At 39.9% G+C, this 26,184-nt stretch overlaps 1 protein-coding gene and 1 long non-coding RNA gene across 7 annotated transcripts; one reads left to right on the forward strand and one right to left on the reverse strand.

Annotated features, from left to right (window-relative positions):
* Positions 1 to 1,881: 1,881 nt before the first annotated feature.
* Positions 1,882 to 25,976, forward strand: LOC143136370 (sodium/potassium-transporting ATPase subunit alpha-1-like). Of its 2 annotated transcripts, none has more exons than XM_076297058.1 (21): positions 1,882 to 1,948; positions 2,472 to 2,531; positions 3,750 to 3,953; positions 4,076 to 4,189; positions 4,313 to 4,447; positions 4,549 to 4,666; positions 4,843 to 5,126; positions 5,538 to 5,846; positions 15,432 to 15,566; positions 15,678 to 15,867; positions 16,472 to 16,647; positions 16,771 to 16,907; positions 17,925 to 18,075; positions 18,188 to 18,356; positions 18,556 to 18,710; positions 18,809 to 18,932; positions 20,984 to 21,129; positions 22,068 to 22,198; positions 22,287 to 22,388; positions 22,543 to 22,634; positions 25,948 to 25,976. In XM_076297058.1, the coding sequence occupies exons 1-21, from the start codon at positions 1,886 to 1,888 to the stop codon at positions 25,974 to 25,976; spliced, it is 3,024 nt and encodes a 1,007-aa protein (XP_076153173.1). In that variant the 5' UTR covers positions 1,882 to 1,885. The 2 variants fall into 2 exon arrangements, with proteins under 2 accessions (XP_076153173.1, XP_076153172.1); XM_076297057.1 differs by having other exon boundaries at positions 22,543 to 22,626; positions 25,934 to 25,976.
* On the reverse strand, positions 7,096 to 12,299 carry LOC143136736 (uncharacterized). 5 transcript variants are annotated; one of them, XR_012989423.1, is made up of 7 exons: positions 12,137 to 12,299; positions 11,421 to 11,444; positions 11,150 to 11,161; positions 9,162 to 9,615; positions 8,788 to 8,891; positions 7,784 to 8,626; positions 7,096 to 7,532 (listed from the first exon to the last, which is right to left on the reverse strand). It is a non-coding gene; the product is annotated as an uncharacterized LOC143136736 (long non-coding RNA). The 5 variants fall into 5 exon arrangements; XR_012989426.1 differs by lacking the exons at positions 11,150 to 11,161; positions 11,421 to 11,444; positions 12,137 to 12,299 and having other exon boundaries at positions 9,162 to 9,244; positions 9,535 to 9,702; XR_012989425.1 differs by lacking the exons at positions 11,150 to 11,161; positions 11,421 to 11,444; positions 12,137 to 12,299 and having other exon boundaries at positions 9,162 to 9,249; positions 9,392 to 9,702.
* Positions 25,977 to 26,184: the final 208 nt, after the last annotated feature.

The raw sequence follows: 26,184 nt of genomic DNA on the forward strand, positions 1-26,184 counted from the left end.
CGGTCTTGCAATGTGCCATGAAATAAATAAATAGTTCTACGTCAGTCACCCATCAAGGCGGGACCTAGCCGCTGATTGGTTGCTGCCTGAAAAAAAAAATCAAACTTTGTGAGCATGACTGGCTGATCAGAATAAAGTCATTGATAGAAGCTAAAAGCAAGTGCTACTGCTAACAGCCATAACCTAGGCATTTTCATTCAGAAAGATTGTGTGTTCTATGTTGCTAACTCTTGGCTGTGAGTTATCAGGACGTAAAAGCATAGCATCTAGTGTTGTCAAAAATCCTTGTCAGCTGCTGAGTTATACCCTCATTTTGAGAACTAAAAAGTCTCTGCAAAGTTGTGGACACTGCTTGGGCAATGTAGCAAGCTGGCACTGACACTCACATAATAAGAGTTCACGGCATGGGCATCTCAAGCTTTATTGTTTATGTATCATAACAAATGAGGTGAATTCAGCTCAAGTGAAGTTAACTGGGACGTCTGGGCACCCTACTATAAATAGAAGCAATAGCAAAGTCGTTTGCCATAGATAGAAGTTAACGCTTGTGCTAACTGTTAGCGCTAGCTCTAGATGTGCACATAGCATGTCTTATAAACCCTCAGACACAGCAAACAGACCCATCAAATGACAGAACGCTTTCACACCTGATATCTTCCCAAAAGTATGAATTTAGAATGAAATCCTTGTTGTTGTATGTTTCGTGAGTTATGATAGAAGTCTGAGCTATGTCCTTAGTCCAGTGTGGTTCACAGTTAGCAAGCCAGTACAGTCCAGTGTTTCCTCTAGGATTTTTTTAAGCAGTGGGGGCAGGCCTGTCCGAACCACCCCACCGTCCCCCTGTCCCACGGAACTGACAACTGACACTTCACTGCAACACAAACAGTTATATGTATTCACCTCTATTCACACACAATGAGGCATTATTTTCAGTTGTGATTGAGCTGTATATTTGGAGAATCTACAACAGGTCTGCACAATGAATTTTGAAAGGCAACTGCGACTATTGTGCGTCTGCCCCATTTCTGATACCGTGGGGGAAGAAAATTAAACCGTGGGGGGCCGCCACTACCAAATCAACATAGAGGAAACACTGCAGTCTGACTCAGAGCTGGATCAAAGATTGTTAAGGCGGAAGGCTGGATCACTTCGTGTTATTTCAGGCAGCAATCAGTGGTTAGGTCCCGCCTTGATGGGTGACTGACGTATTTATTTATTTCATGGCACATTGCATGACCGTGCATATGGAATGTAAATGTATATATGGTTTTTACATTTAATCTTTTATTTATTTATTTATTTCACATTTTATTTATTTATTTATTTAACTTTTTATTTATTTATTTAATCTTTTATTTATTTATTTCAACTTTTAATTATTTATTTCATATTTCATTTATTGATTTCATATTTCATTTATTTATTTAATTTTGTCACAAAAAACATTCCATAACTGGCAGACAAATTTGCTTAACGCACTGGCAGACAAATTTGCTTGTTTTCAGGATGAGATGTCTTAAAATAAGTAAAACTTTTCTTAAATTAGGTCAAATGATTTCATGAGAAAGCGCTAAGTAAGTCTCTTTATACTGAAAACAATACCAACTACTTTTTTTTATTTTGATATAAGATTAATAACACTTGGTTAGATTGTGTTAGATAAGCAGTTTTTGCAGTGTAGGTAAGTCTCTTTACAACGAAAACAATACAAGCCAGTTTTTCTTTTCTTGATATAAGATTAATAACACTTGGTTAGATTTTATTAGATGCACTGCACAGTCCCTGATATTATATCAACATGCACTGAGAAGACTAGTGTTCCAAATGATTGAAATGTTATTTAATAAAATGTCTAGTTTTTTTTCCAGCCTGTAGCTGAAGCAAGATGTCCAAGGCAAAGAAGGAGAAAGGAAAGGACATGGATGAGATGAAGAAAGAGGTGGATCTGGTAAGGCAATTTTATCTCTACTTGTGGAAGAAAAAGGCTTGGCCTGATGATGTGTAACTTTGTTAGTTTACAACCTAAATGGGCCCTTTCAGTAACACTTTAAGGTGCCATAATAAATAGCAAAATAGTCATTACCTAACCCTTTGTTAATATTTGTAAATTGTTACTAAAATATCCATTTGGCACATAATAGTTTTCTGTCTTTATTGCCCCAACAATCCAACACCCACCACCCCCAACACTCACACACAATCTCTACACAGCCTAAACCACAACCCACGTCCCCAATCCCTAAATAATCCCTCCCCAATGTCCAATATGCACTTTACATCTTTACAAACACAATTTCATTGCATTTCTTACACCAGTAACACCATTAACTTGTGCCAAATAGATATTTTAGTAACAATTTACAATATTAACAAAGGGTTAACATGACTAGTTTGCTATTTATTATGCCACCTTATTATAAAGTGTTACCACCCTTTCCTCTGATCTTTCCTTCTGTTCTTTACCCCTTCAGGATGATCACAGGCTGACACTTGATGAACTCAATGGCAAATATGGCACTGACTTGACCAGGGTGAGTTGCTGAGGATCCAGGTTAAACACATGGGTCCACATAAAAACATTCACACAAAATTACACATAGCCTCATGTGTTGTGTTGTATCAGATACGCTATGGAAGCCTTGTCTGTTATTTGCTGGCTGTGGTGAACAGGGACTGAAAACAAAATGGTTTTCATTTCAGTTCATTCTGAGCAAAAACATTATTTTTCCGTTCCTGTTCTAGTGTTCCAAGGCCTCTCCTCTAAATGGTAACCGGTTAAAACGTTATAGAAGAACGGTTAATAAAGTTCCTTAAAAAAAAAAAAGACATTTCGTGTATAAATTGATTTATGGCCGATGACACAATACTATAGGCTTTTTTTGCCCAACAACCTTCAAGATTAAATCAAAGCACATTGTTAGACTGTTAGAACACTGCTTGAATTCAGGCATGAGGCGAGATTTGAAAGTAGGCAAGTATAGGCCTATATGATATTAGATTTTAAAAAATGTCTGATAGCCTAACTTCAGGCACAGAAAATGTTCTTGCTTTAAGCTCTGTAGACCTAATAGCCTAACCTATATGTGGTGCTACCAACTGCATGGCAGGCCTTTCCTAGTGTCTCTGGTAGCCTATGTTAATTCACACAGTGTAGTACTAATTTAGGTTACTTACTTGAAAAAGGCAGTCAGATAGTGTTGGATATGAAAATCCGTTTTATCAACTAGTAGTCCTAGCCTATTATGCAGGGGAGACACTGATTCATAAAATCTGACTAAATTCATCCTATAGTCAAAAAAGTTCCCAAACTTTTTCCCCCGTGTACCACCACCTACATCTTGACTCAGCCCCCACCATCCGACACATAAAAACGTAACACATTCTATTGACGCATTCCAGGCCTCATATTTAATTAGACGCCCTACATGATAACAAATAACAAAATCAAAATGTGCAACTGGTCTATGAGCTCTCACACTAAAAAAACAGTGTGGAGAACAGCATTATGAAACACAAAGAACAAAGAGAACATAGGCTGGACTTTAGAATAATATGCAAACAAAAGAACGATAAATACCATTATTAACCGTTTATCTAAAATTTAAAATAACATTTTCACTCCGGACCAACAAGTGAAATTGGTTTTGTTCCCGTTTTCAGTTATGTTCATCCAAAAAGTATTTGTTTCCGTTTTTTGTTCTTTGAACCGTTTCTAATCCCTGATGACGGTGAACATGTTGAACTTGCAGGGCCTGACCTCCACTCGTGCAAAAGAGATCCTTGCTCGTGACGGTCTTAATGCTCTGACCCCACCGCCCACCACCCCAGAATGGGTGAAGTTCTGCAAGCAGCTCTTTGGTGGGTTCTCCACTCTGCTGTGGATTGGAGCCATCCTCTGCTTCCTGGCCTATGGTATTCAGGCTGCCTCAGAAGATGAACCAACAAATGATAACGTAAGTATCATATCTTAACGTATCTTTATAGGGGCACACTTCAGATCCATTGGGAAAATGTATTTCTCCAGTTGGACACTTCACCTAACCTAACCTTGTTCTTTTTCTGCTTCCCTGTGCAGTTGTACTTGGGTGTTGTGCTGTCTGCTGTTGTGATCATCACTGGATGTTTCTCCTACTACCAGGAAGCTAAGAGCTCGAAGATCATGGACTCCTTCAAGAAACTGGTTCCTCAGGTACCCCCAAGTCATAACATTTTTATGAGGTGTATTTTTTTGTATAGTTAAGTAAGTTTTGTATAGATGTCTTGAGTGAAATGAAAAAACTTCTGAATTTCTATATTTTTGACGGACATGTAGCAAGCCCTGGTTGTACGTGATGGTGAGAAAATGATTATCAATGCTGAGGAGGTGGTGGTTGGAGATCTGGTGGAGGTTAAAGGTGGAGACAGAATCCCTGCTGACCTGCGTATCATCTCCGCTCATGGCTGCAAGGTGGCTATTCTGGGGTGTATTCCGTCAGTGTGCACGCCATTTTCAGCATAGACAACATTATCTTTTCTATTTTGGTCAATGTCATTGTATTCCATTGTCAGGTGGACAACTCCTCCCTCACAGGAGAATCTGAGCCTCAGACACGAACCCCTGACTTCTCACATGATAACCCCATGGAAACTAGGAACATCGTTTTCTTCTCCACTAACTGTGTCGAAGGTACCAGTATATTGCTTTTAGCCACATACAAAACATAACAAACCATAAGTGTTTTAACCATTTTCCATCTTTCAACACAAGAAGTGAAATTTGCATAATGTGCAGGAACATTGTAATATCTACTGTCATATTTTACTTTTTTACTTTTACCATTTTTTTTTTTTTTTTTATGTCAGGTACTGCTAGAGGTATTGCCATCAACACTGGTGATCGCACAGTCATGGGTCGTATTGCCACCCTGGTTTCTTGCATTAATGACGACGACGATCAACTCCATCGCACACCCATCTCCATTGATATTGCTCACTTCATCCACATTATTACTGCCTTGGCTGTCTTCCTGGGTGTCTCGTTCTTCATCCTGTCACTCATCCTTGGATATAGCTGGCTGGAGGCGGTCATCTTCCTCATCGGGATCATCGTTGCCAACGTGCCGGAAGGTCTCCTGGTTACAGTCACTGTAAGAACACCTAGACTAGAGTTCAGAGTCAGGGTTCATTCTTTCATGTCACAAATTATTCCTGTCAGCATACAATCTTATCTCTCTATCATCCATAAGATGTATCAAAGTAGGGTTGGGCCGATGGACAATGATGGTTGACAGACATCATGATGGGAACCAACCATCGTGATGTCACGCCCCACATTCCAGACACAAAGGAATTCTATAGACCCTGCTTTAACATAACACATAAAAACTTTTCCCTTGAAATGAAATCGAGCCTATGTTTTACACAATGTTTTACTGTACACATTGTCAAATTAAGAGGACATCGCCCAACCCTAATTCAAAGTCCAAGATTTATTTTAAGGTAAATATTGAGCAGCTGGTCCTTGTTACTTAACTTTGGCACCACAATTCCAATTCCAGGTGTGTATGACCTTGATTGCCAAGCGCATGGCCAAGAAGAATTGCCTGGTGATGAATCTGAAAGCTGTGGAGACTCTGGGGTCTACCTCCATCATCTGCTCTGACAAGACCGGAACTCTGACCCAGAACCGCATGACGGTGGCCCACATGTGGTTCGACAACCAAATCCATGAAGCCGACACCACTGAGAACCAGACTGGAACCTCTTTTGACTGCACCTCCGCTACCTGGACCAACTTGGCACGTGTGGCCGGCCTCTGCAATCGCGCTGTCTTCCTAGCCGATCAGGATAGTGTCCCCATTCTCAAGGTGACTAGCAGTGGATTGTATGGAGAATGTGAAATTCCCCCCTCTGACATTTTGTTTTTCGTGCTCTTGATTCTAGTGCCTATTCACACACAGACACACACATGCATAGAAAAACATACTGCAACAATTTGATCACAGCAAACGGTGAGGTGCACGTTACCACTATAAAAATACTAGTTTGGATGGTGCGCCTAGGCCACCTCCTAACACTAGCCACACAGTGCGCGAAGAGGAGGACTCAGATCCGGCGACCTGCCCATGAGCAGCTTCACTATTACTCTGGAGAGGAGACAAGGGGGAAGGGGATGGTTAGCACTCAGTGACGGGGAAACAGCGGAGCAAAGCTGAATATAATGGTTTTACACTGGTAGCACACTACTGGAGCAGTTATTACCACACATCCCCTAATGCCGTGGAGGAGAGAGGCAACAGGAGGCTACTAGACAAGGCCAAGTTAAATAATACAAAATTAAACCAACAAAAGAGAAAAGAAACAAAACCAATAGTCCAAAAGCTACTTTACAGTAAGTTTACGGTAGGCAAAACAGCAGTGGCATCTGGTTCTGAAGACAAAAAATAGTCAGAATCAGCCATACATGATAAACACACAACCAGCAAATAACAGTTTTCAATTGCCATGATTTACTGGTGCACACTAGGCATCATTCCACTTTACCTCGGAGTATCCTAAACCCAAACTCAACATGGCAAGGGGACCCCTGGCTCATGTCACCACATGCCTGCGTAAGAATGCTGTTGCACACAAGCAATTGTCAGATACAGCGTGACATGCATTTAAATCATGAACTGAGGACATGGTTGACTCCCATGTGCTACTACACAATGCTAAAGATGCAACAGTCCCATATATGTACACTGTAAAAAAAAATCCGTTGATTTTACGGTGAAAAACTGGCAGCTGTGGTTGCCAGAATTTCACCGTAATAAATACGGTACAAAAATTCTGTTATTTTTACGGAAAAACCCAGCAGCTAGATTACCAGAACTTTACCGTAATAAATACAATAGAAAGAATTCCGTTATTTTAACGGTGAAAGACTGGCAGCTGGGTTGCCGCACTTTGACCGTAATAAATACGAAAAAAAAAAACAATTCCGTCATTTTAACAGTGAAAGACCGGCATCTGGGTTGCCAAAATGTTACCGTAATAAATACAGTTTAACCATCTCTACATTTACGATTAACTTTTGTTTCAAACACATTTTACTGTATACATTAACTAACACCCTAACAAATCCGTCTGAACAGTCTCTACTACTATTTTACCTATCCTATGTTTACCACACAAATCAACCATACAATTAACAGTTTGGTAAAAAAGACAACTTTATTCCTAGAACTTACAATCATCTATGCCCTAATCAGTTAATAAGCTGTTAGTTGGCCATTCTGCCCATGTTGTACCAAAATGTCTTGTCAAAAACAATGAGCTTGAATAGAATTACCAGGAATACCTCCCTTCTTACATAGTAATTAGGCATAAGTCCACAGATTTCAACAGTCTTATGGCATGGAAAAAGTCCAGGTCTGCAAAACTTTGAGATGTTTCAAAGGTGTTGCCTTTCTGTGGCTTGTGAAGTCAAAAAAGGGACAGTACTGGACATCAAGAATCTACCCTGGCTTGTAGGTGTGCCGAAGGAGAAAGGTCAGCTGCTTCAGCCCTTTCTGGCGCCATTGAATGGATCAGGAACATCGGCATAGGAAGAGAAAACAAAGGCACTTTTAAGTCATATCTACAACGAGTACTGGTAGAATAAAGCAATTCATAAATTTACTGTCACATGCAATTGCCACCAGCTCAGTAGGTACATAGTTTATCAGTTAAAAGTTGACACATTGCTGGGGTGGAACCTGCAGAATATAACAGATAGTAACAAAACCCCAAGACCCCATAACACAACGCTGATTAGTCTCACCATGGACTGCTACTGCCGAGCCAACCAACAGGCTGTATCTTTCCCTTCTTCAGAGGTGAGCGGGACATTGGCTTGGTCTGGCAGGAGTGAATTGATGAAACATTATGAAAAATTATGACTGACACAAAGGAACATAGTGGGAAAATAGGCAAAAGGTAGTAGACAGCCAGGGCTGTAGTGGAGACTAAACTCAAGTAAACACAGTTTACCCCTCTCAAATTTGAGTTTATCCACCCCTCGATAGAATTTATACATGAAAATCAACTTAAAGTGTAACACCGGCGAACTTCGATTGTAGGCTCTATGTGTGCATGGGCACAAGTCAAAAATTCGGTCAACGAGACGATTACGTCCAAACCCGCGTCTTCCAGTAGTAGTGTTCTACTCACTTTCAGCTGTATTGCTTCTATGGGTGAACTGTGGGCAAGTGGGACACACTCACAAAATGTCAATCTATAAACACTTAGAAATTCAAGGTTTTAGTTTGGTTTATAGAAGGTTCAACATTGCATAAAACTTTGTTCAAAGTATTATCAGGGTCTCTACATATGAACTCGAGCATAGAGAACATTGTTTGAGCACAGTTTATAAACACCTTTGTTTCTGAAGACTGCACATTTGCGTATCCTAACAATCCAAGATGGCGGCGAGAGGGAGTGGCTAAGGTAAGCAAATGTGCAAATGTGTGTCTTTAGAAAAAAACGTTTTAATGAACTCTGTGTCTACATATGAACTTGAGCATAGAAAACATAGTTTGAGCACTAACCACTAACAAAATTAGCAACATCTTACCTTTAATATTAGATGACTGCCAACTTCAATAGCTGAGGAAAAGGGGCTGACCTGCAAGGACGAGACAATGTTAACTTTCACCAATATATCACATTGTTATAACTTACAAAAGAATAGATTTGCATCATCTTTGACATGTTGCCACATGTGGCTGCTAAATTGTATACAATGTGAATGAATGAAAAGTCAAAACAGAAAGTTTTCCAGCACACCTTAGACATAGCAGCTTTATTTGGGCCTGGGTCTTCCTTGAACACAGTGATAATTTCTGGCAGAGAGGGGACTCAATCCTAAGTCGACCCAGTCGTTCGTGCTGCTGCTTGGCAGGTCAAAAGAAAATTTAGGGGTGAATGGCACACAAACTAGATTTTAAAAAAAATTTAAAACTACATTAGCAAACTTATTACATATTATATTACATTACATTCCTTTACTTATACAACCAAGCATTTCAATTAAAAATGTTCATTTGCTACCTGACAGTTCTTAAGTATGTCTAGCTTAGCTTTGAATAGCAATCTGTAGTTGACTTGACACAGCAGTATTGTCTCAACTAAGAAATGTAAAATGCATTCTATTGACTTACCAGCATAGTGGGCCTACAGGTCTCCTGTGTGTCCTAGCCCTCCTTCAGGTGTAAGCAGGGTGTTGTGTCCTGTTCTAGATGGTCTGATCTGGAAGAGGGGATTAACAGGGGATTGATGAGACATTAGGGCTGATGCAGTAGGAGCAAGATGTAATGTTGGTGGACAAGCATTACAATATAAATGAAAGCATAAATGATCAAGGCAGAGACAAGAAATCAGGGATACTTACCATGGTTGGCGAGAGCGAGAAAGAGAGAGAGAGAGAAACAGAGAGACATTGCATACCTTTTACATATACTCATCATTGGTTCCATAGTTGTTCTAACCAAGTAGTAATGAGAATGAACCATCTACAGTTCAAAAAAGACTTACCGAATTCATGCTTGCTTTTCTTATTGGAAATACAGCGCCAGTTTTTTTTTTACAATTGAAATTACTGCTTTATCGGAATTTCTGTTGAACAGTTTTACTTAATTTACTGAAGAGTTCAATCTATAACATAAAACTGGACATTTAATTTTTACTAACCTGTACAATGACAAAACTCTACATCAGCAGTGTTGCCACAGTTACCTTGAAAAAGTAATCTGATTACTGATTACTGATTACTCCTTTAAAAAGTAACTTAGTTACTTTACTGATTACTTGATTTTAAAAGTAACTATGTTAGATTACAAGTTACCTTATTAGTTACTTTCAGCAGCTGCCGACAACACCCCCAACGCCTCAACATAAAAATGATAACCGGTTTTGCCAATACTCACTATACTGGAAGTGCATTTTAACAGCAATGTATAGCAGACATCCCAACCTAACCTACTTAGATACTGAAATTCAGATGTTTGTTCAATAATGTCTAAGTACACCAAATAAGGAAGGCCTATTGATAGAAATTGTTATAGTAAAATATGTAGATTTTTTTTCATGTAGCCTTGGCAACTAGCCATCTTGTAGCCTATAGGCCTGAGTAATATGCAAATGAAATTACACTTGTTAAACTCACCTCAACAAGTCTTTTGCAATCATTTAACCCGCCGTGAGCAATGCTAAAGTTGCTGTTACAAACAGTGCAGTGTGCAAGATTATCATTATGTTTTAATCTTTTGAGACAATTGGGTGCACTTTTGTGTAGTCTGATGTGAAATGGGTCTTAAATCTTCCTTTTTGAGGGGCACTGACGCTGCCATGACGCTTCTGTTCCTAGATACACTGACTGAACTGATTAATTATGTTTGGGAGAAAAGAGATATAAGCACTTACACTGAAAACGGATTGGTTGATTTAGCAAAACAGACCAGGATGCTCTCTGTCTTGGATGCGCTTCAGTCAGAAACGCACCACTCCTCTCTCTCCCCCTCTCCTTTGTGTGCGCATTAAGCTATGCACACGCGATTTGAAGCAAAGATTCTATCTTTGATTTGAAGTCCGGTCTGGCTTGCGTGCTCTTGTTCGCTCTAGGTTCCGGGAGATTTTATGTAATTTGCGGGCGTCAGGAAGCCGCTATCAATATGTGGGAGACTCCCAAAAGTTCGGGAGACTTGGGATGTCTAGCTAGACAGCACTTTGTCGCCAGCACAGAATGTACAATGTACCTTAATGTTGTCATGTTTAGCTGACACAAACTCAAAGTAATGACTGATGAAATGTGCATCTCTCTCTCTCTCCCTCCATTGTTGTTTTCGTTTGTGTCGCTGCACGTGAATTGTCCTCATGCTGAAAACGTGAGCATAGCCTACATGACATTAATCCCCAAGACAAGAAGAAAGCAAAGAATATATCTTTTTATTAAGGAAAATGACAAAAATAGTAACGCACAGTAACTTAGATAAGTAACTTTAATCTGATTACTGGTTTGTAAATAGTAGCGCGTTAGATTACTCGTTACTGAAAAAAGTGGTAAAAATAGACTAACGCGTTACTAAGTAACGCGTTACTGGCATCACTGTACATCAGTTAACATTTCTGTGGCAATAAATTATCACTGTACCTTGTTGATACCCTGTTGAGACAAACCAATCAAATACATAAATATTAAGTCCTCAGCAATGCAATGATATTTCTACCTTTCCCTTACACTCAACAGACGAAGCACTTTGCAATGCACGCCTTAGCAGACAGAACAGCTCCACAAAATGTGACTGGAAAGCATGGCTAAAACGAGCGCGAAAAAAAAACCTCCTCCCCAAACGTTCTGAAACCCTATTCACCACTTCACTTCTAAATAGCCTACTCCTAGTAAAGAAAATGTAAAAACTTACCTGTAGACGTCTCTCCCAACATACCTGCAACATAAAGATTAGGCAACGTTAACTTGCATCAAACCAATACGATTTCCAATGCACAATTTTCCTGTTAACATTAGCCAAAACTATGCTTTAACTCTAGCAATTATCCAATTACTAACTGTAAAGGTCCAAACAATGAATGTATTCAATAAAACATGTTTAACACCTAATGTGCTTCAACGCCAAAAGTTTCGCCTGGAAACATAAAGCAAGGCTAAATGACTGGAACTCCCGTCAAGTCATTTCAAGCTTCTGTGCACAATGAAGGGATTAACGTTAATAAAATGGCGTTCTCAATCAGAACTCAGTTAAATATTTCACACTGAGACAATTGACATTCCAGCTCAGAATATAGACTTAATGACTGTAGAGAAAAACGGTGTAGACTAAGTATGATATCTCCGTGTTATTACAAGTTAGAATCGAAGCACAATATACATAATCTAAGGTAATGTTTACATTAATCAAAGCATGGTCAGAAATCTGAATGCTAGCTGGCAATTTTGTCATAGGCTAACGTTATCCTACAACAGAGATTCAGATAAGATAAGATAGTATTTTATTCATCCCGAAGAAAATTCTAGACGTAAGCCATTGCAAACACAAGAAGCTTAGAATTGCATTACTAATTAATACTTTTAATCAGATTGAACTCTTCAATTTATTAAATTGTCGTTTTCATTACTTACCATCTCACAAATCACTGTCTCCTTCGCGAACAAAATGGCGGTTGATATTTGGCCATGTGGTTTAACTAACAAAATGCAGCGCCACCTATAGGCTAGCTTGGGGAAATACCTTGGGGAAAATTCAGTGATTTAATGCACATGGACATAGATGGCTAATGCATATTAATTCGTTAATTTACATACATTATTATATTATATGTATAAATCAAAGAAGGGTGCTTAGACAATTTGATTCATCCATTAGACTACCTGCAGTGAATTTTACAGGGGTAACCAGTATTTTTTACAGAAAATAAAAGCAAAATATTAATGTGTTTTGTTCTATGTATTATGTCATATTTCTAATGGTAAATCAGACTATTTATCCGCCCTATAATGCACTTCGGCTCCCCATTCTGAAGTTCAAAAAGACCAGCGAAATTTCACCTCGGGGCCGTGACAGCCAAACCGCTAACCTTTTGACTGCAGTGTCTAGCCAGCCCAGTGGTGGCAAGCGAGCTAGTTCATCTTGGTCAGACTTTTTTGTAACTCCCGCCTCCAAACACAAACACGGGACCTGATTGGTTCTCGATTGGTCCTCATTTCGCCTGCCTCGGTGATTCGCTGTCATTTCGCCTAACCAGGGCGAATTTCGTCTCCATTCAACCTCAATGAGTGAAGCGAAATTTCGCCATGTGGAAACCGACCGTTAGATGAGGGTAAAAGCGGGAAAAAATTGTGTGCTCCCTGTTTTATATAATATGGCATGTTTCTGTTTTCTTAACGGTTAATCAACGTATTTTCTATACAAAAAAAAGGTGAAATATATGGTTCCAGCTGGTAAACATATTTACAATACTTAACTGTTGTAAGAAATGTTTTCTACCGTTTCTAAGTTTACGGTTTTGTTCTGTTGCAATTTCACAAATTTTTACCGTAAAATCTACGGATATTTTTTACAGTGCAGTGTTGGGCAAGTTACTTCAAAAGCGTAATGCATTATTTATTACTTGTTACTGTCATCTCAAAGTAATTTGTTACATTACGATATTACTGTCTTTGAATTGTAAGGCATTACACTACGTTTACATTACTTCACCAAAATAATAGGAAATATGGAGGAGGTAATGTGGTATGGCATAATGACTGAGCTAGGCTTAAGGCTAAGAAAAGAACAATATAATGGTTGCAGTTATGGCTCATGGGACAATGTAGGCCCCAAAGGCCAAAGGTCACTCACAACTTAAAGCAACACCAAAGAACTTTTCCTCTGTCGCACGCACGCTATTTGTTTATCCAGCAACGGCTTTGCAAATAACGATGTCCATAGACAAGGTAGAATATGTTGCATGATTTTATGAAAGTACGATGTATTGCGACATCATGCAAGTCAAATTTGTAGTTTCTTATGTCTCATTCCATTGAACTACAAACCCGCTACCCAATCTGGCAAACTTACATAGTGCGGTTATAGCCGATAGAGGGCCGCGAAGCGAATGCAGAAGTGCCGTTCACTCTGTTACGAGTTGATGAACCACGGAAACAATTTTGGAAACATTATTTTAAGGTACAAAAAACTTGTTTTAATATAGTAAAATAAAGCCATAGTGAAATTGTATGTTGACTTTAAATAGTTCTCATCATTGCTGGTTGCCTTTCCTTCCACTTACAGTGGTGTAGACTTAATGCAAATAGTTTGAGAATAATGGCTGCAATCTTTGTCTGTAAAAGCAACATTTTAGTTATTCTCACTGCTTGAAATGAGAAGTATAGCCTAACCATGTTAGATCTGTTGCATGAATGGCAGAGACAACTGAAATTTCCTTTCTACAATCATCTAAACAAGGCAATCAAATTCCAGAACCAGCATAGAGGACTTTTTTTAATTCTTGGATAATCTTCTCTGGTGCCAATTGAGCATTTCTCAATTTTGGATTAAAAAGCAAAGTAACTTCACTTACTGAGAATTGTACCGAGTAAAATATTGCTGAAATTGTATTGGTAATGCCTTACATTACTGCATTACAGCAAAAAGCAATGCATTACTGTAATTACATTACTTTTACTTAATTACTTAATGCATTACTCCCCCCACTGTATGTAGTTAACAAACATAGATAAGAGTGATAAGGAGTATAGAGGCTAAGCCTAAACTTAAAGCCCCGAGGGGTTACTCGACTGGGCACTTAGTTGACGCGCTATAGCCACTTGTGTCTATGAAAGGTATCCCAAACGTAACATGCCGTTAAAAAGTTATTTATTGCTCACCACAAGTTATATTATAAAATTCCAGTGCTCAAACGTACATAAACATACAATGTATCGTCAGCCAGTATGGCCTGCCACAGCAAAGCGGTCAAAAAACTATGTGTGCTCCCTCTCCGTCAAGCAACACCTGTACGATGGTTCCCCCTTATATGGTGTGCACACATAGCATAACATAGTGACACCTAGTGGACCAATTAACATTCACATAAAAAATGGCTCCTACAGGAGTCTACAGACAAATATTGCTCTCCCTAATGAGAGTTACACAGATACATTTACCTTTGTTAGCTAGGCCTTCTTGGGAAACAGTGCAGTGCGTTCTTTGAGCTTCTTTCACCTGAGACCTACGTTACAACATGGCTATTAAATGTACACACAAACTAACAAACAGGGTGCAAATAGTGTGCAAATATCTTCAGTAACAAATCAGCAACTACTCGGAAGTGTCTGGCGACACAGATGAGGCAATGGCACTTACCCAGAAAACAAAGAGTACGCAGAGGCAGCAGAGTTCACGGAAACCAGGGATCTCAGTTAGCCTACCGTTGAGCTTGTTTTTTGTTTTTTTAAAGAAAGTGGTATTGCCGCTAATGAATGACTAGCCACTTAGAAGCTTAGCTAACTGGAGGGTGTGACAAAGGGGAGAGGAGCTACAGTGACAGCTGGAGGATAAACTCGATACAGCAGTGACTCTGCCGGTTTCCCAGTCTATGGTTACCCCCGCATAGGGCTTGTTATTCTCTCTATGTTCTGCTCTCATCTAGCGCCATTTTCCTCCCTACAGCCAGCATGATCTGGCTGTAAACAAGCCCTACTTCCTCCCTTCACTACATGAAATGCAACATACCCTCTGTGGCATCCTACACCCACCCCCATCACAGCTAGCTTTAACAACTCTCCCCCTCATAACAGCTGAAGTGAAATATCATGTAGATCTGTGAGGCAGAAATTGGTGTCTATAAAAGTGCAGCATTTGGTTCCTCACAATAACTCTAGTGTTTGTGCGTGTGTGTGTGTGTGTGTGTGTGTGTGTGTTGGACATATTTAGCGAGATGTTGCTGGAGATGCCTCTGAGTCTGCCTTGCTGAAGTGCATTGAGCTGTGTTGTGGCTCTGTGAAGGAGATGAGGGAAAAGAACCAGAAGATCGCCGAGATCCCCTTCAACTCCACCAACAAATACCAGGTACTGAGAGCACTTGGCTAAAACCCTCTTCCCACTTTAGCAGTGTCAACATCACTGTCCATGTCCATGAGTCGTTGCTAAGACCATTGTGTTTTTGTGTTTTCCTGGTAGCTCTCCATTCACAAGAACCCCAGTGGCGAGACCAAGCATCTGCTGGTGATGAAGGGAGCCCCAGAGAGGATCCTGGACCGCTGCTCATCCATCATGATCCAGGGCAACGAGCAGCCGCTGGATGAATTGCTGAAGGAAGACTTCCAGAGTGCCTACCTGGAGCTGGGTGGTCTGGGCGAAAGAGTGCTTGGTATGGTGTTAGAATAGGATAGGTTTAGGTCACATAGTAGGGAAAGCACTGACTTACAGGCAGGGCTTCAGTAATGTCACCACCTGTGGCAAATTGGGTTAAATGTGACACCTGTTCGGGATCTCACAATCAGTTTGCGGGCCTTCGTGAAAGACTGGTGGCCTGGTTTCCCCTTTGTAGCGTTTGCGCGTGAGCAAGGCAAACTGGAACATTTTCATAGGTTATTTTGGACAACAAAACTGAACACAAGAAAACGATGCTTGGGTTATCCAGAAGCTACAGTATACCAGGTCGGTGAGAGCCACAGGTAAGTGACATCTCTCTGAAGCTCTGCCAAGCTGACACGCACACATTTGCAGCCACACACCTAGGTCTTTCATGTCTGTACACCACATAGGGCCAGTGTGTAGGTTAGCGTTTAGGGGCTTTGCATCAGGTTAGGTCGTGGTCTGGCCTTCAGCTAATAAATATACTCTAGACAGCGAAGCATAGCTTAGTTTGGATGCTGCGCCTAGGCCACCTTCTAACAATAGCCACACTCATCACTCATCACTTACTCATCAGTAGCAATGGTTTGGTTTTGTATTTCCTTTCCACCTCATAGGCTTCTGCCATTTCAACCTGCCTGATGACCAGTTCCCTGAGGATTTCGCCTTTGACACTGAAGAGGTGAACTTCCCCACCGAGAATCTGTGCTTCATTGGCCTCATGTCCATGATTGACCCTCCTCGTGCTGCTGTGCCCGATGCTGTTGGCAAGTGCAGGACTGCTGGAATCAAGGTATGATATTGCTTAAATGCCTGTTTAATATGTACAAGTCTGTACATTTTCATTCATGTGAATGTGTACTGTATGAATATTGAGAATAAAGCTTGATCACACTTGCTTTTGCCTATATTCCAGGTCATCATGGTGACTGGTGATCATCCCATCACTGCTAAGGCCATCGCCAAAGGTGTCGGCATCATCTCTGAGGGTAATGAGACTGTGGAAGATATTGCAGCTCGCCTGAACATTGCCATTACAGAAGTCAACCCAAGGTAGACCACATCACTCTTCTCAGTGTAGCTTTTTAAATCATCCATATATCAACAGTGTAACAGTGTATCTGAGTGTGTAACAGGAGTTCAGAACAACAGTAAGATTAAAGGAGAACTCCGTGACCACAAACAACAGAGCTATGTGTTGAAATCGACCGGAGTGCTATCAGTAGCGAGAAAAACGAAACAGTGTTGCGGTGACGTTCACAAAAGTCGACTGTCAAACTATTCCAAAACAATTGTTTTCTACCAAAAAACGATTGTCATGCATTGGCGTGATTATGTCCGTAGTAATGACTATGTAGCAACATAGATACACCGTAGCCTGACACCACTCTGATGTCGCCGACAGTCTCGACTGTCGCCTAGTTACCTATGAGCACGCGCGAGACCTCAAGCCTTGTTGGAGCTGTGCAGGGTCAGTTTTTTTGATGGAAAAAATATGTTTTGGAATATTATACGATTGTATGAGTTCGACAGTCGACTTGTGTGGACGTCACCGGTACACCGGAACTAAACAGAGGTATGTGCACTGGCTGAATTAGCACAACTTTTATGTATTTCTTTCATATCAACTGCAGTCATATTCACTGTGTTCACGCGGAAGGAATCAGTTCACATGGCTAGGCACTTGTAATGACATCTCGAACATGTTAAGAGGCTAAAAGCACGTTTAAAGCCTGCCCGTTTCAGACATCTTGAACATGTTAAGAGGCTAAAAGCACGTTTAAAGCCTGCCCGTTTCAGACATCTCGAACATGTTAAGAGGCTAAAAGCGCGTTTAAAGCCTGCCCGTTTCAGACATCTCGAACATGTTAAGAGGCTAAAAGCACGTTTAAAGCCTGCCCGTTTCAGACATCTCGAACATGTTAAGAGGCTAAAAGCACGTTTAAAGCCTGCCCCGTTTCAGCCGCCTGGGTGCGAACTCTAGCAGGAGCATAACTCGGTATAGGCAACACCGATGTTTTTTGTTTTTCTCCTTTCTCCTTTAATTCTGTTATCTCTTTTCTACATCAGAGATGCCAAGGCTTGTGTTGTCCATGGCTCCGAACTGAAGGACATGACGCCTGAATTTCTGGATGACATCCTGAAGTACCACACTGAGATTGTGTTTGCCAGAACCTCTCCACAGCAGAAACTCATCATTGTTGAGGGCTGCCAGCGACAGGTAATGCAAAATTATGGTCTTCACCAAATTGATCATTCTAACCAGATTGCATATTGCCTTTCTTTATGGAAATGCCCTTTATGAATATCCATTTTGTTCTTTTGCTCTACAGGGTGCCATTGTGGCTGTGACGGGTGATGGTGTTAATGACTCTCTTGCCCTGAAGCAGGCTAACATTGGTGTTGCTATGGGTATCGCTGGATCTGATGTCTCTAAGCAGGTTGCTGACATGATCCTTCTGGATGACAACTTTGCCTCCATTGTTACAGGAGTTGAGGAAGGTTAGAAATTCTCTTAAAGACTAGCCCTTACCCCATTGTTAATCAACTGATATCTGCTTATGTGTGAAGTGCTGTGATTTTACCAATGTGTATGTCTTGCCCCAATCAACAAGTGTTTTTGCATGAATGGTATACATGGCTCGAATGGTACCACGACTTGGGTAAAATGGTCAATCCCCTAAAAATGTTTGTCTTCCAGGTCGTTTGATCTTCGACAACTTGAAGAAGTCCATCGCCTACACTCTGACCAGTAACATCCCTGAGATCACACCTTTCCTTTTCTTCATCATTGCCAACATCCCACTCCCTTTGGGCACAGTCACCATCCTCTGTATCGATCTCGGAACAGACATGGTAAAGAGCACCTTGGTTTTCTTGGTTTTTAGACCTTCCAGATATCGGTTCTCTCAGACAGTAATGGAAATATCACCAATGTCTTTGTGAATTTCCAGGTTCCTGCTATCTCCCTGGCATATGAAATGGCTGAAAGCGACATCATGAAGAGACAGCCCAGAAACCCAAAGACAGACAGGCTGGTGAACGAGATTCTCATCAGTATGGCCTATGGCCAGATCGGTGAGAACTCAGTTTTACTTGCCGTTGACTCAAGATGAAATGTGAAATGCTGTGTATTTCTGTATAACACACTTCCTTCACCTTCAAAGTCATCAAAGTTAAACATGTATTCATTTATTACTATTAACATCATCATCATCACAAGTGATATCAAGTCGTGTTCAAGTTGAAACTACCAGACATGATCATCTTCAAACACAGTCAATGGTAAAATAACAAAAAAATCTTCTTTCCACTTTTCCGACCTACTGTCAATCCATCGAAAAATGATTAGTGATGTTTTTTTATTGAGTCATTCCGTGTCTAATCAGACAAAATCCAGATTTTCCTCAAAGTTTGTCAGAAAACATCTGTAACCACATGCATTTATTCTGTGAATGGGACTTGGTACAATATTGGCACTTTACACATTAAATATCAATATACTTAGATATTTCCACATAGATGTTTATGGTCCTACTAGCTACTCCACATACCATTTCAGTTGCTTGAAAATGACATAAAAATACAAACACACCTTGTTTTATCTTCATTATTGTCAGTCATTTGATGTGGAGACTTCAAATTGTGGGAAAACATTAATAATCTGATGTATTTGAAGAGGAAATAGTGACTAATATCAAATGAAAAAAACAAAACTGTTTTATAATACCCTCAATATTACACTTCTGAAACTAGACTTACCTAGACTTTCTGAAATCTAGGGCCCTTTTGAAGGTCAGAAGACATTTAGTACAGACTTTAAATTATTTACACATGCTTTTTATGAGTTGGTCTTTCACCATAAAAAATTTAAAGAGGCTAGGGAAAATATTTGTCAACATGCCACATGTTTTTCAAGCTGTAAAAATTTAAGAATTTCAAGGTCTGAAAAAGATATGAAGATAGAATGCTCAATGCTGTTACATCAGACATGGTAATAACTCAATGCTGTTACATCAGACATATGACTGTAAGCAGTCACAGCAAGTTTCATGTCTATCAACCAAAGATTGGCTGAGATATAAGGTCAGCTCCTGTTTGGCGGCTTCGCCATCAAATTCGATTGGCTGTGATGGGTGAATGCTTTTAAACTCAAGCTCAAAAACTCTTAAAAAAATAAAAAAAAAGGCTTAATCTGAAGATCTTCTATGCCAAGTTTCATGCCGATCAGAGGAAATCTGTGACCTGTGAAAATGGACAAAAGTCAAGATGGCTGCCAAATCGATTATGTTGACTTCACAAGTTGGCTTGTGTCAGCCTAAGGATCTCCCAAAGTACAACCAGACACCACTAGTACAGGCCAATATGTATTTTTTCTGATTGCAGTGCCTCCTAAAGGTCAAAGGTCACCAAATGTCTTGAGCGTCCTCCCAATGGGGTCATGAAGAAAACATTTCTCAAGTGTGGTTATGATACATATCCCAAGTCCCAAGTTAATATCTGCCTAGGAAATTGTCTCATCTTAATAATTTTTTGTTGTTGTTGTTGGCTCACTTTTACTCACAATATGCCAAACGGCGATGAGAGATTTAATTTACTATGCTATGCTAAGCTAGCGGGGGGTGCTGCCGGACTAAGACAATGCATGCACGGAGACAAAAATGTATTTGCTCACTTATCTAACTCTAGGGGAGACAGTGAATAACCAAATTTCATAAAACGGTGGTGTGTTCCTTTAATGTACTTTGTAATTGAATTTCTTATTGAGTGTTTCATGTTGGTTTTGTAAATCCCTTTTTAAATTAGAAGCATTTATTGATGGAATAATAAGTCATTTACAAGCTTTCATAATTTCAAACAAATTTAAAACTTTTTATTACGATTGGCAAATTAATGAAATCTTTTATTACTTTTTCAATGACACTTGCGGTCCTCCATATGTACTAGTAATTGCCTCTTAAGAAACAACCATCTGTCAGTTAGGGATGGTCATATATTTACCATATGGTGGTGTCCCTTGAGGACATATGGTATTAAATGGTTATCTTATATCATGCTTATTCTCTGACCAGATATTCATGTGCTGTAAGTCAGGGACTGATCTTCACCATCTTTGGCATTTTTAACAGGTATGATCCAGGCCCTGGCAGGATTCTTCACATATTTTGTCATTTTGGCTGAAAACGGTTTCCTACCCTCCACACTTCTCGGAATTCGACAGGAGTGGGATGACAAGTTCATTAACGATCTGGAGGACAGTTATGGACAGCAGTGGGTAAGTGTCCAGTTTGTAGTGTACCACTACCAATGGCGTCTACCTACCAGTCTCTCAATATCAATGCAAATGATGAATTTTGCCATAGCTACCATAAAGGACACCAAGGTCATGTCTTCTGTATTTTTTTTCTTCAAGTTTTGTTTAATTTTTTAAGTATAAATAGCCGATGAGACAATTAAACTTACATCAATGAACCGGTACATGACACATCATTGCAGTTACCTCTGACATGTTGCATTCAACATTCGCATGAGGAGAAGCAGAGAATTCTTAATAACAGATTGAGCAGGGTCCAGTATAAATATCCAAAGCCAATTTGTGAAGAGGCTCTTGAGATTTACATGTACATCTGAATTTTTTTTAATATTGTTCAAGTTATAAAAAAAATTATATATAAATTATAAACTGAACAAATCTATGGTTCTACGTCATTGTGACTATGGTATGGGCTCGGATGAACCCACTAGCATTTCAAGGTGGCTAAAATTTTTAGCGACGCCCCTGACCTCAGTATTTGGCCTTGATGATGAAGTGTTGAGGGTAAATACTAATCATTTCAAAAGTACTGTCATTGTTTAACATTCTGAAGTTATGGCCACATTAAATTATAAGCCTCAAAAGTCAATCCAAACAAATATGCTATGATTACATACTAAGAGATGAAACAAAGTTAGCTCAAATTGAAATAGGTTTATGCTGTTCAATTTGAGTTATGCATAAGTGTACAATTTCATTACAACCTGTGGATGGCTAATCTAATAGTCTATTTGAGTTCTCTATTGCTTCATGTCAGAAATTAAGCCCATATGCAAATTAAATTTGGTTCGTTAGTAGCAAACAATTCACCAGCAAAGAGTCAGTTTTATCTAGAAAACTGTCTGTCTTTGTTCAGCTTCCTGTATCCTCCCCTGACTTGTGTTACTTGTGTGCCACAGACCTATGAACAGAGGAAGATTTTGGAGTTCACCTGCCATACAGCCTTCTTTTCCAGCATTGTGATTGTGCAATGGGCTGATTTGATCATCTGCAAGACCAGGAGAAACTCAGTTTTCCAACAGGGCATGAAGTAAGTAGGGCGTGACTAAACGGGCACCTTGCAGAGGGAAATAGTATTTAATAGTAACCTACATCTGGTGTGTTCCTGCCTTCCCCAGAAATAACATCCTCATCTTTGGCCTGTTTGCGGAGACAGCCCTGGCTCTCTTCTTGTCATATTGCCCAGGCATGGAAGTCGCCCTCAGAATGTACCCACTCAAGTAAGTCTGGCCAAAATCTGCTCCTCTGAACAGAATCATCAATTTGTTTTTCTCAAGCCATTTCTGAATTGGCATTCTTTGCAGTCTTCATCAAAGATTATATTTGCTTTGTTGTTTTACAAATCTCTTCTTCCCATTTTTTCTCCTTTTTCAGACCTTACTGGTGGTTCTGTGCCTTCCCATATGCATTCCTTATCTTCTTTTATGATGAAATCCGTAAGTTTATCCTGCGACGCAGCTCAGGAGGTAAGGGGAAAACTCTGTCCATCTATGTGTGCTTGCTATTAGGGATGCTCCGAACGAACGGCCGCATATCATTATCAACCGATATTCACTCAGTTAGGTAGACTAATAGATAGGGGCACTCTCTTAACACCGATCAGATGACTGGCTCAACATTGTGCATTTCACTCGCTAAAAATGATGGCGTGCAAGTGAAAAAAATATTCTAAAAACATTACTGGTATGAACCATAGAATGAAGTCGCGAATACAGCATAAAAACTACACCTCCCATCAACGTTGGTAGCAGGGCTGGACTGGCCATCTGGCATACTGGGCAATTTCTCTACTGACACTAGACAGGTAAAAAACGCAGGCAGGTAAAAAACGTGATGTCAGTTGGGCAGAAATGTGCTCTAGCCTACATGACATTCAGGTCTATGTCAGCAACAATTTGAACTTCAGTGAGGAGAGGTAAGCAAACATAGGCTATTACAAGGCAGAGGGACAGTGATCAGAAGGAGAATGTAGGCTATTAGCGCGGCAAACAAAGTTTCATAATTAACAGGCTCACAGTGTCTGATCTGAGTAACATGCCATGCTGCTGATGATGATAATTGCTGTGGCCACCATCAGTCAAATAGCACAGCATACTGTATGTTACTTTAGCATTGTTTTTATTGCCAACATTGCTCCTTAACATGGTCACATTTCCAGCTGAACCCTAACATATATATTTATTTGACTAAGGGTTCCCCTGCTAAAGATGGGTGAAAATACAATATTTCAAATCATCTTCATGCAAAAGGCAACTGAAAGATTTACTCAAAACACTGAGAGACATCAATATGAAATGAGCTCATGGAGTGTGGTAAATTTCCATTGAAAAGGCCTGTGTACAGCACCACTCTGCAGTAGAAGCTCGTTGTCCTGTTCCCCTAAGGTTATGCATTCACATGCACGCCAAAAACTAGCTTAAGGCCACTGGACAGTAAGAAACCAACACGTAAACATAATAAAATAGAAAATATGACCAACATTAGAGAAGTGTCTTAATAGCAAAAAGAGGAAAACATGACCAACGTTAGAGAAGTACCTGAAAAAACACAATTGATCAGAACTGATGACAGAAACCCAAGCCTGTTATTAACCGACAAAAACAAGGAACTAGGCACAGATAATTTTTTAATGCAAACCGTAAAAGAAAATTCCACCAACATGATTAATTGACTTTTTGACTAGGGCTTTGATTGGCTCGTCAGCATATGAATCACCTCTCAGGGAGAAGAACCTTGACTTCTGATAGGACGTATGACGTATGGAAACTAGGAGGCCTTGAAAGATTGTGAACTGTATTAAAAAAAGCACTAGGATCCAGACTTAAGATCGTGTGCACCTTCTCATGGGGAACTGGTATCTGCAGATACCTTGATTCACTCTACTGCTTAGTGGTACTTTGTCAGACTTTGTCCATTGTCAGTACTGTGAATTAAACTTTGTGGTCAACGGCAGCTCTCTTCAGTCTCAACGTGTCTTCTTAGATCAGATTTTTTCCAGAGTGCTATTGGTGCTTATTCATTCTTGTATATGGAGATTGTGTACTCCAGCCACCTCGGACCACCAATGAGTCAGAGAGAGCGAGTTAGTAGTTTTGATCACTTGCACTGCTCCACGGCACTTAGTTCAATACGTAAGGTTAACCCACTGCCAGGATTGCATATTAGTGAGTTGGCCTGACCGGTTGTAGTGGGCCGTTCGGGCCAAAACTGCCTGGGCTGATTTTTTGTCCCAGTCCAGCATTGGTTAGTAGTTTTGCAGTACTTTACCTGAAGTTTCTCAGTTGCGAGTAACTTTACCATTTATTTGCCTTTCTTTCATATCAAGTACATCTTAATAAACATGCAAAAACGACACTGTAACGTCGTATAGCCTCATACAGGTCTTAAAACTAATACACCGTGATGTTAGAATGAACTTTCTTCTCTGAACGAGAGCTGTAGCTTTTCTCACTTCTGCTATCCAGCATGAGTAGACTAAAAATGTTTTTTAAAAAATCACAATAGCCCATTTCAAATGAAAGCTCCCCACCCCTTACTACATAACACATAAGGCCTCTTTAGTCATGAACTAATAAACAAATATATCAGGTCTACATTATCAAAAATATGATTTATAAACAGAGAAATTGCCTAAATTAAAGAACCTATTATGGGGAATTTACAATCCTTGATTTTTTTTATCCTTGATTAGGCTATGCTGGGTTTTGTGGAAGGGAAAATGGGCTGTTTGCATTTGAATTGGCCACAGATGGATTCACAAATAAATTACATTTGCAGGATACTTGATATACAGACTAAATACAAGTATTACAATGGATGATATTATTAAAACAATATATAGAAAAAATAAAAGACAATAAAACAAACAAAAAATGTTGTCAGTTGTTCTTAATATTTGTAACTGGTGCATTGGCATGTTGAACTGTTGGCTGTAATGTTACATTATGTGTAAGTTATTAAGTCTGGTGGCAGTGGCCCAGGAGGTAGTTGTTTGGAAGGTTGCTGGTTCAAGCCCAACTCCTCCTGATCCTGTCGAAGTATCCTTGAGCAAGACATTTAACCCCAGTGCTCCCGATGAACAGGTTGGCGCCTTGCATGGCAGCCTCCGCCATTGTTGTGTGTGTGTGTGTGAATGGGTGAATGTGAAGCATAAAGTGCTTTGGGTGTTCGCAGGAGTCGAAAAAAAAGCAACCATTTACCATTAACTACAGGACTACACGCTCAAGTTTTAATCTTTGCTCCTGAATTTGCTAACTTGGGCGCAAGTGCTCCTTAAAAACAAGTTGGTGTAGAGCCCTGCACATTCTTTCTATGCCCATCTTATGATCAGTAATCGCTATCTGCAGATACTGATTTCAGTGATCAGCCCCAAAAACACTGAGCCTGAAAAGTTGTGGGTTCAATTCCTGGTTTCCACCGTTGTGCCCTATAGCAAGACACTTAACCCTAGTTGCTCTGGGGAGAATGACCCTTGTAATATATAGTGCCTATAAAATATAATTTATCAAATGTTATTTTGAAGTATTAAGAAACGTTGTTTTAGAATTTTCGAACTGAAATGGTTGGTAATTGGCACGTTTACGATAAGTCACTTTGGATAACAGTATCTGCTAAATGTTAAATGTAAATGTTAGAAAACATCGATCCCTACAACTCTTATGAGTACCTCATGGTGAATAGTTGTCTGATCAGTGATGGATGATCAGAAAGTGTTTGTTTTTTTACCACCATTCTGATGTGACAGTGTCTAAAACCATTCTTCCTCATATCTTCTTGCAGGTTGGGTGGAAAGAGAGACCTACTACTAGAGTGCCCAGTCTGCATCATGCCCAGTCTGTCTTCAGAGGGGTTACCAGGATGTGATCTTTGGGTGGGCATTTGGCTTATTTGGGGGGGGAAATGGATGCAAAAGGTATAGCTTTAGCAGATAGGCCTTGTGTGCTCAACTCATTTTACTAACAAGTAGGAGAAACTATGTCAAGCCAGGTGTAAGTAATTCAGGCAGAGGCGATTCTA

The sequence above is a fragment of the Alosa pseudoharengus genome, unplaced genomic scaffold, assembly GCF_046254945.1.
Source record: "Alosa pseudoharengus isolate Yale_2024_CS ecotype anadromous, Long Island Sound unplaced genomic scaffold, YU_APseudo_1.1 YU_APseudo_1.1_scf_20, whole genome shotgun sequence".
Taxonomy (NCBI): domain Eukaryota; kingdom Metazoa; phylum Chordata; class Actinopteri; order Clupeiformes; family Clupeidae; genus Alosa; species Alosa pseudoharengus.

Coding starts and splice junctions, on each gene's coding strand:
- LOC143136370 (XM_076297057.1), top strand. CDS start 1,886: ATGTCCAAGGCAAAGAAGGAGAAAGGAAAGGACATGGATGAGATGAAG. Junction 4,448..4,548: donor TCTCCGCTCATGGCTGCAAG/GTGGCTATTCTG, acceptor TTCCATTGTCAG/GTGGACAACTCCTCCCTCAC. Junction 21,130..22,067: donor ACAGTTATGGACAGCAGTGG/GTAAGTGTCCAG, acceptor TGTGTGCCACAG/ACCTATGAACAGAGGAAGAT.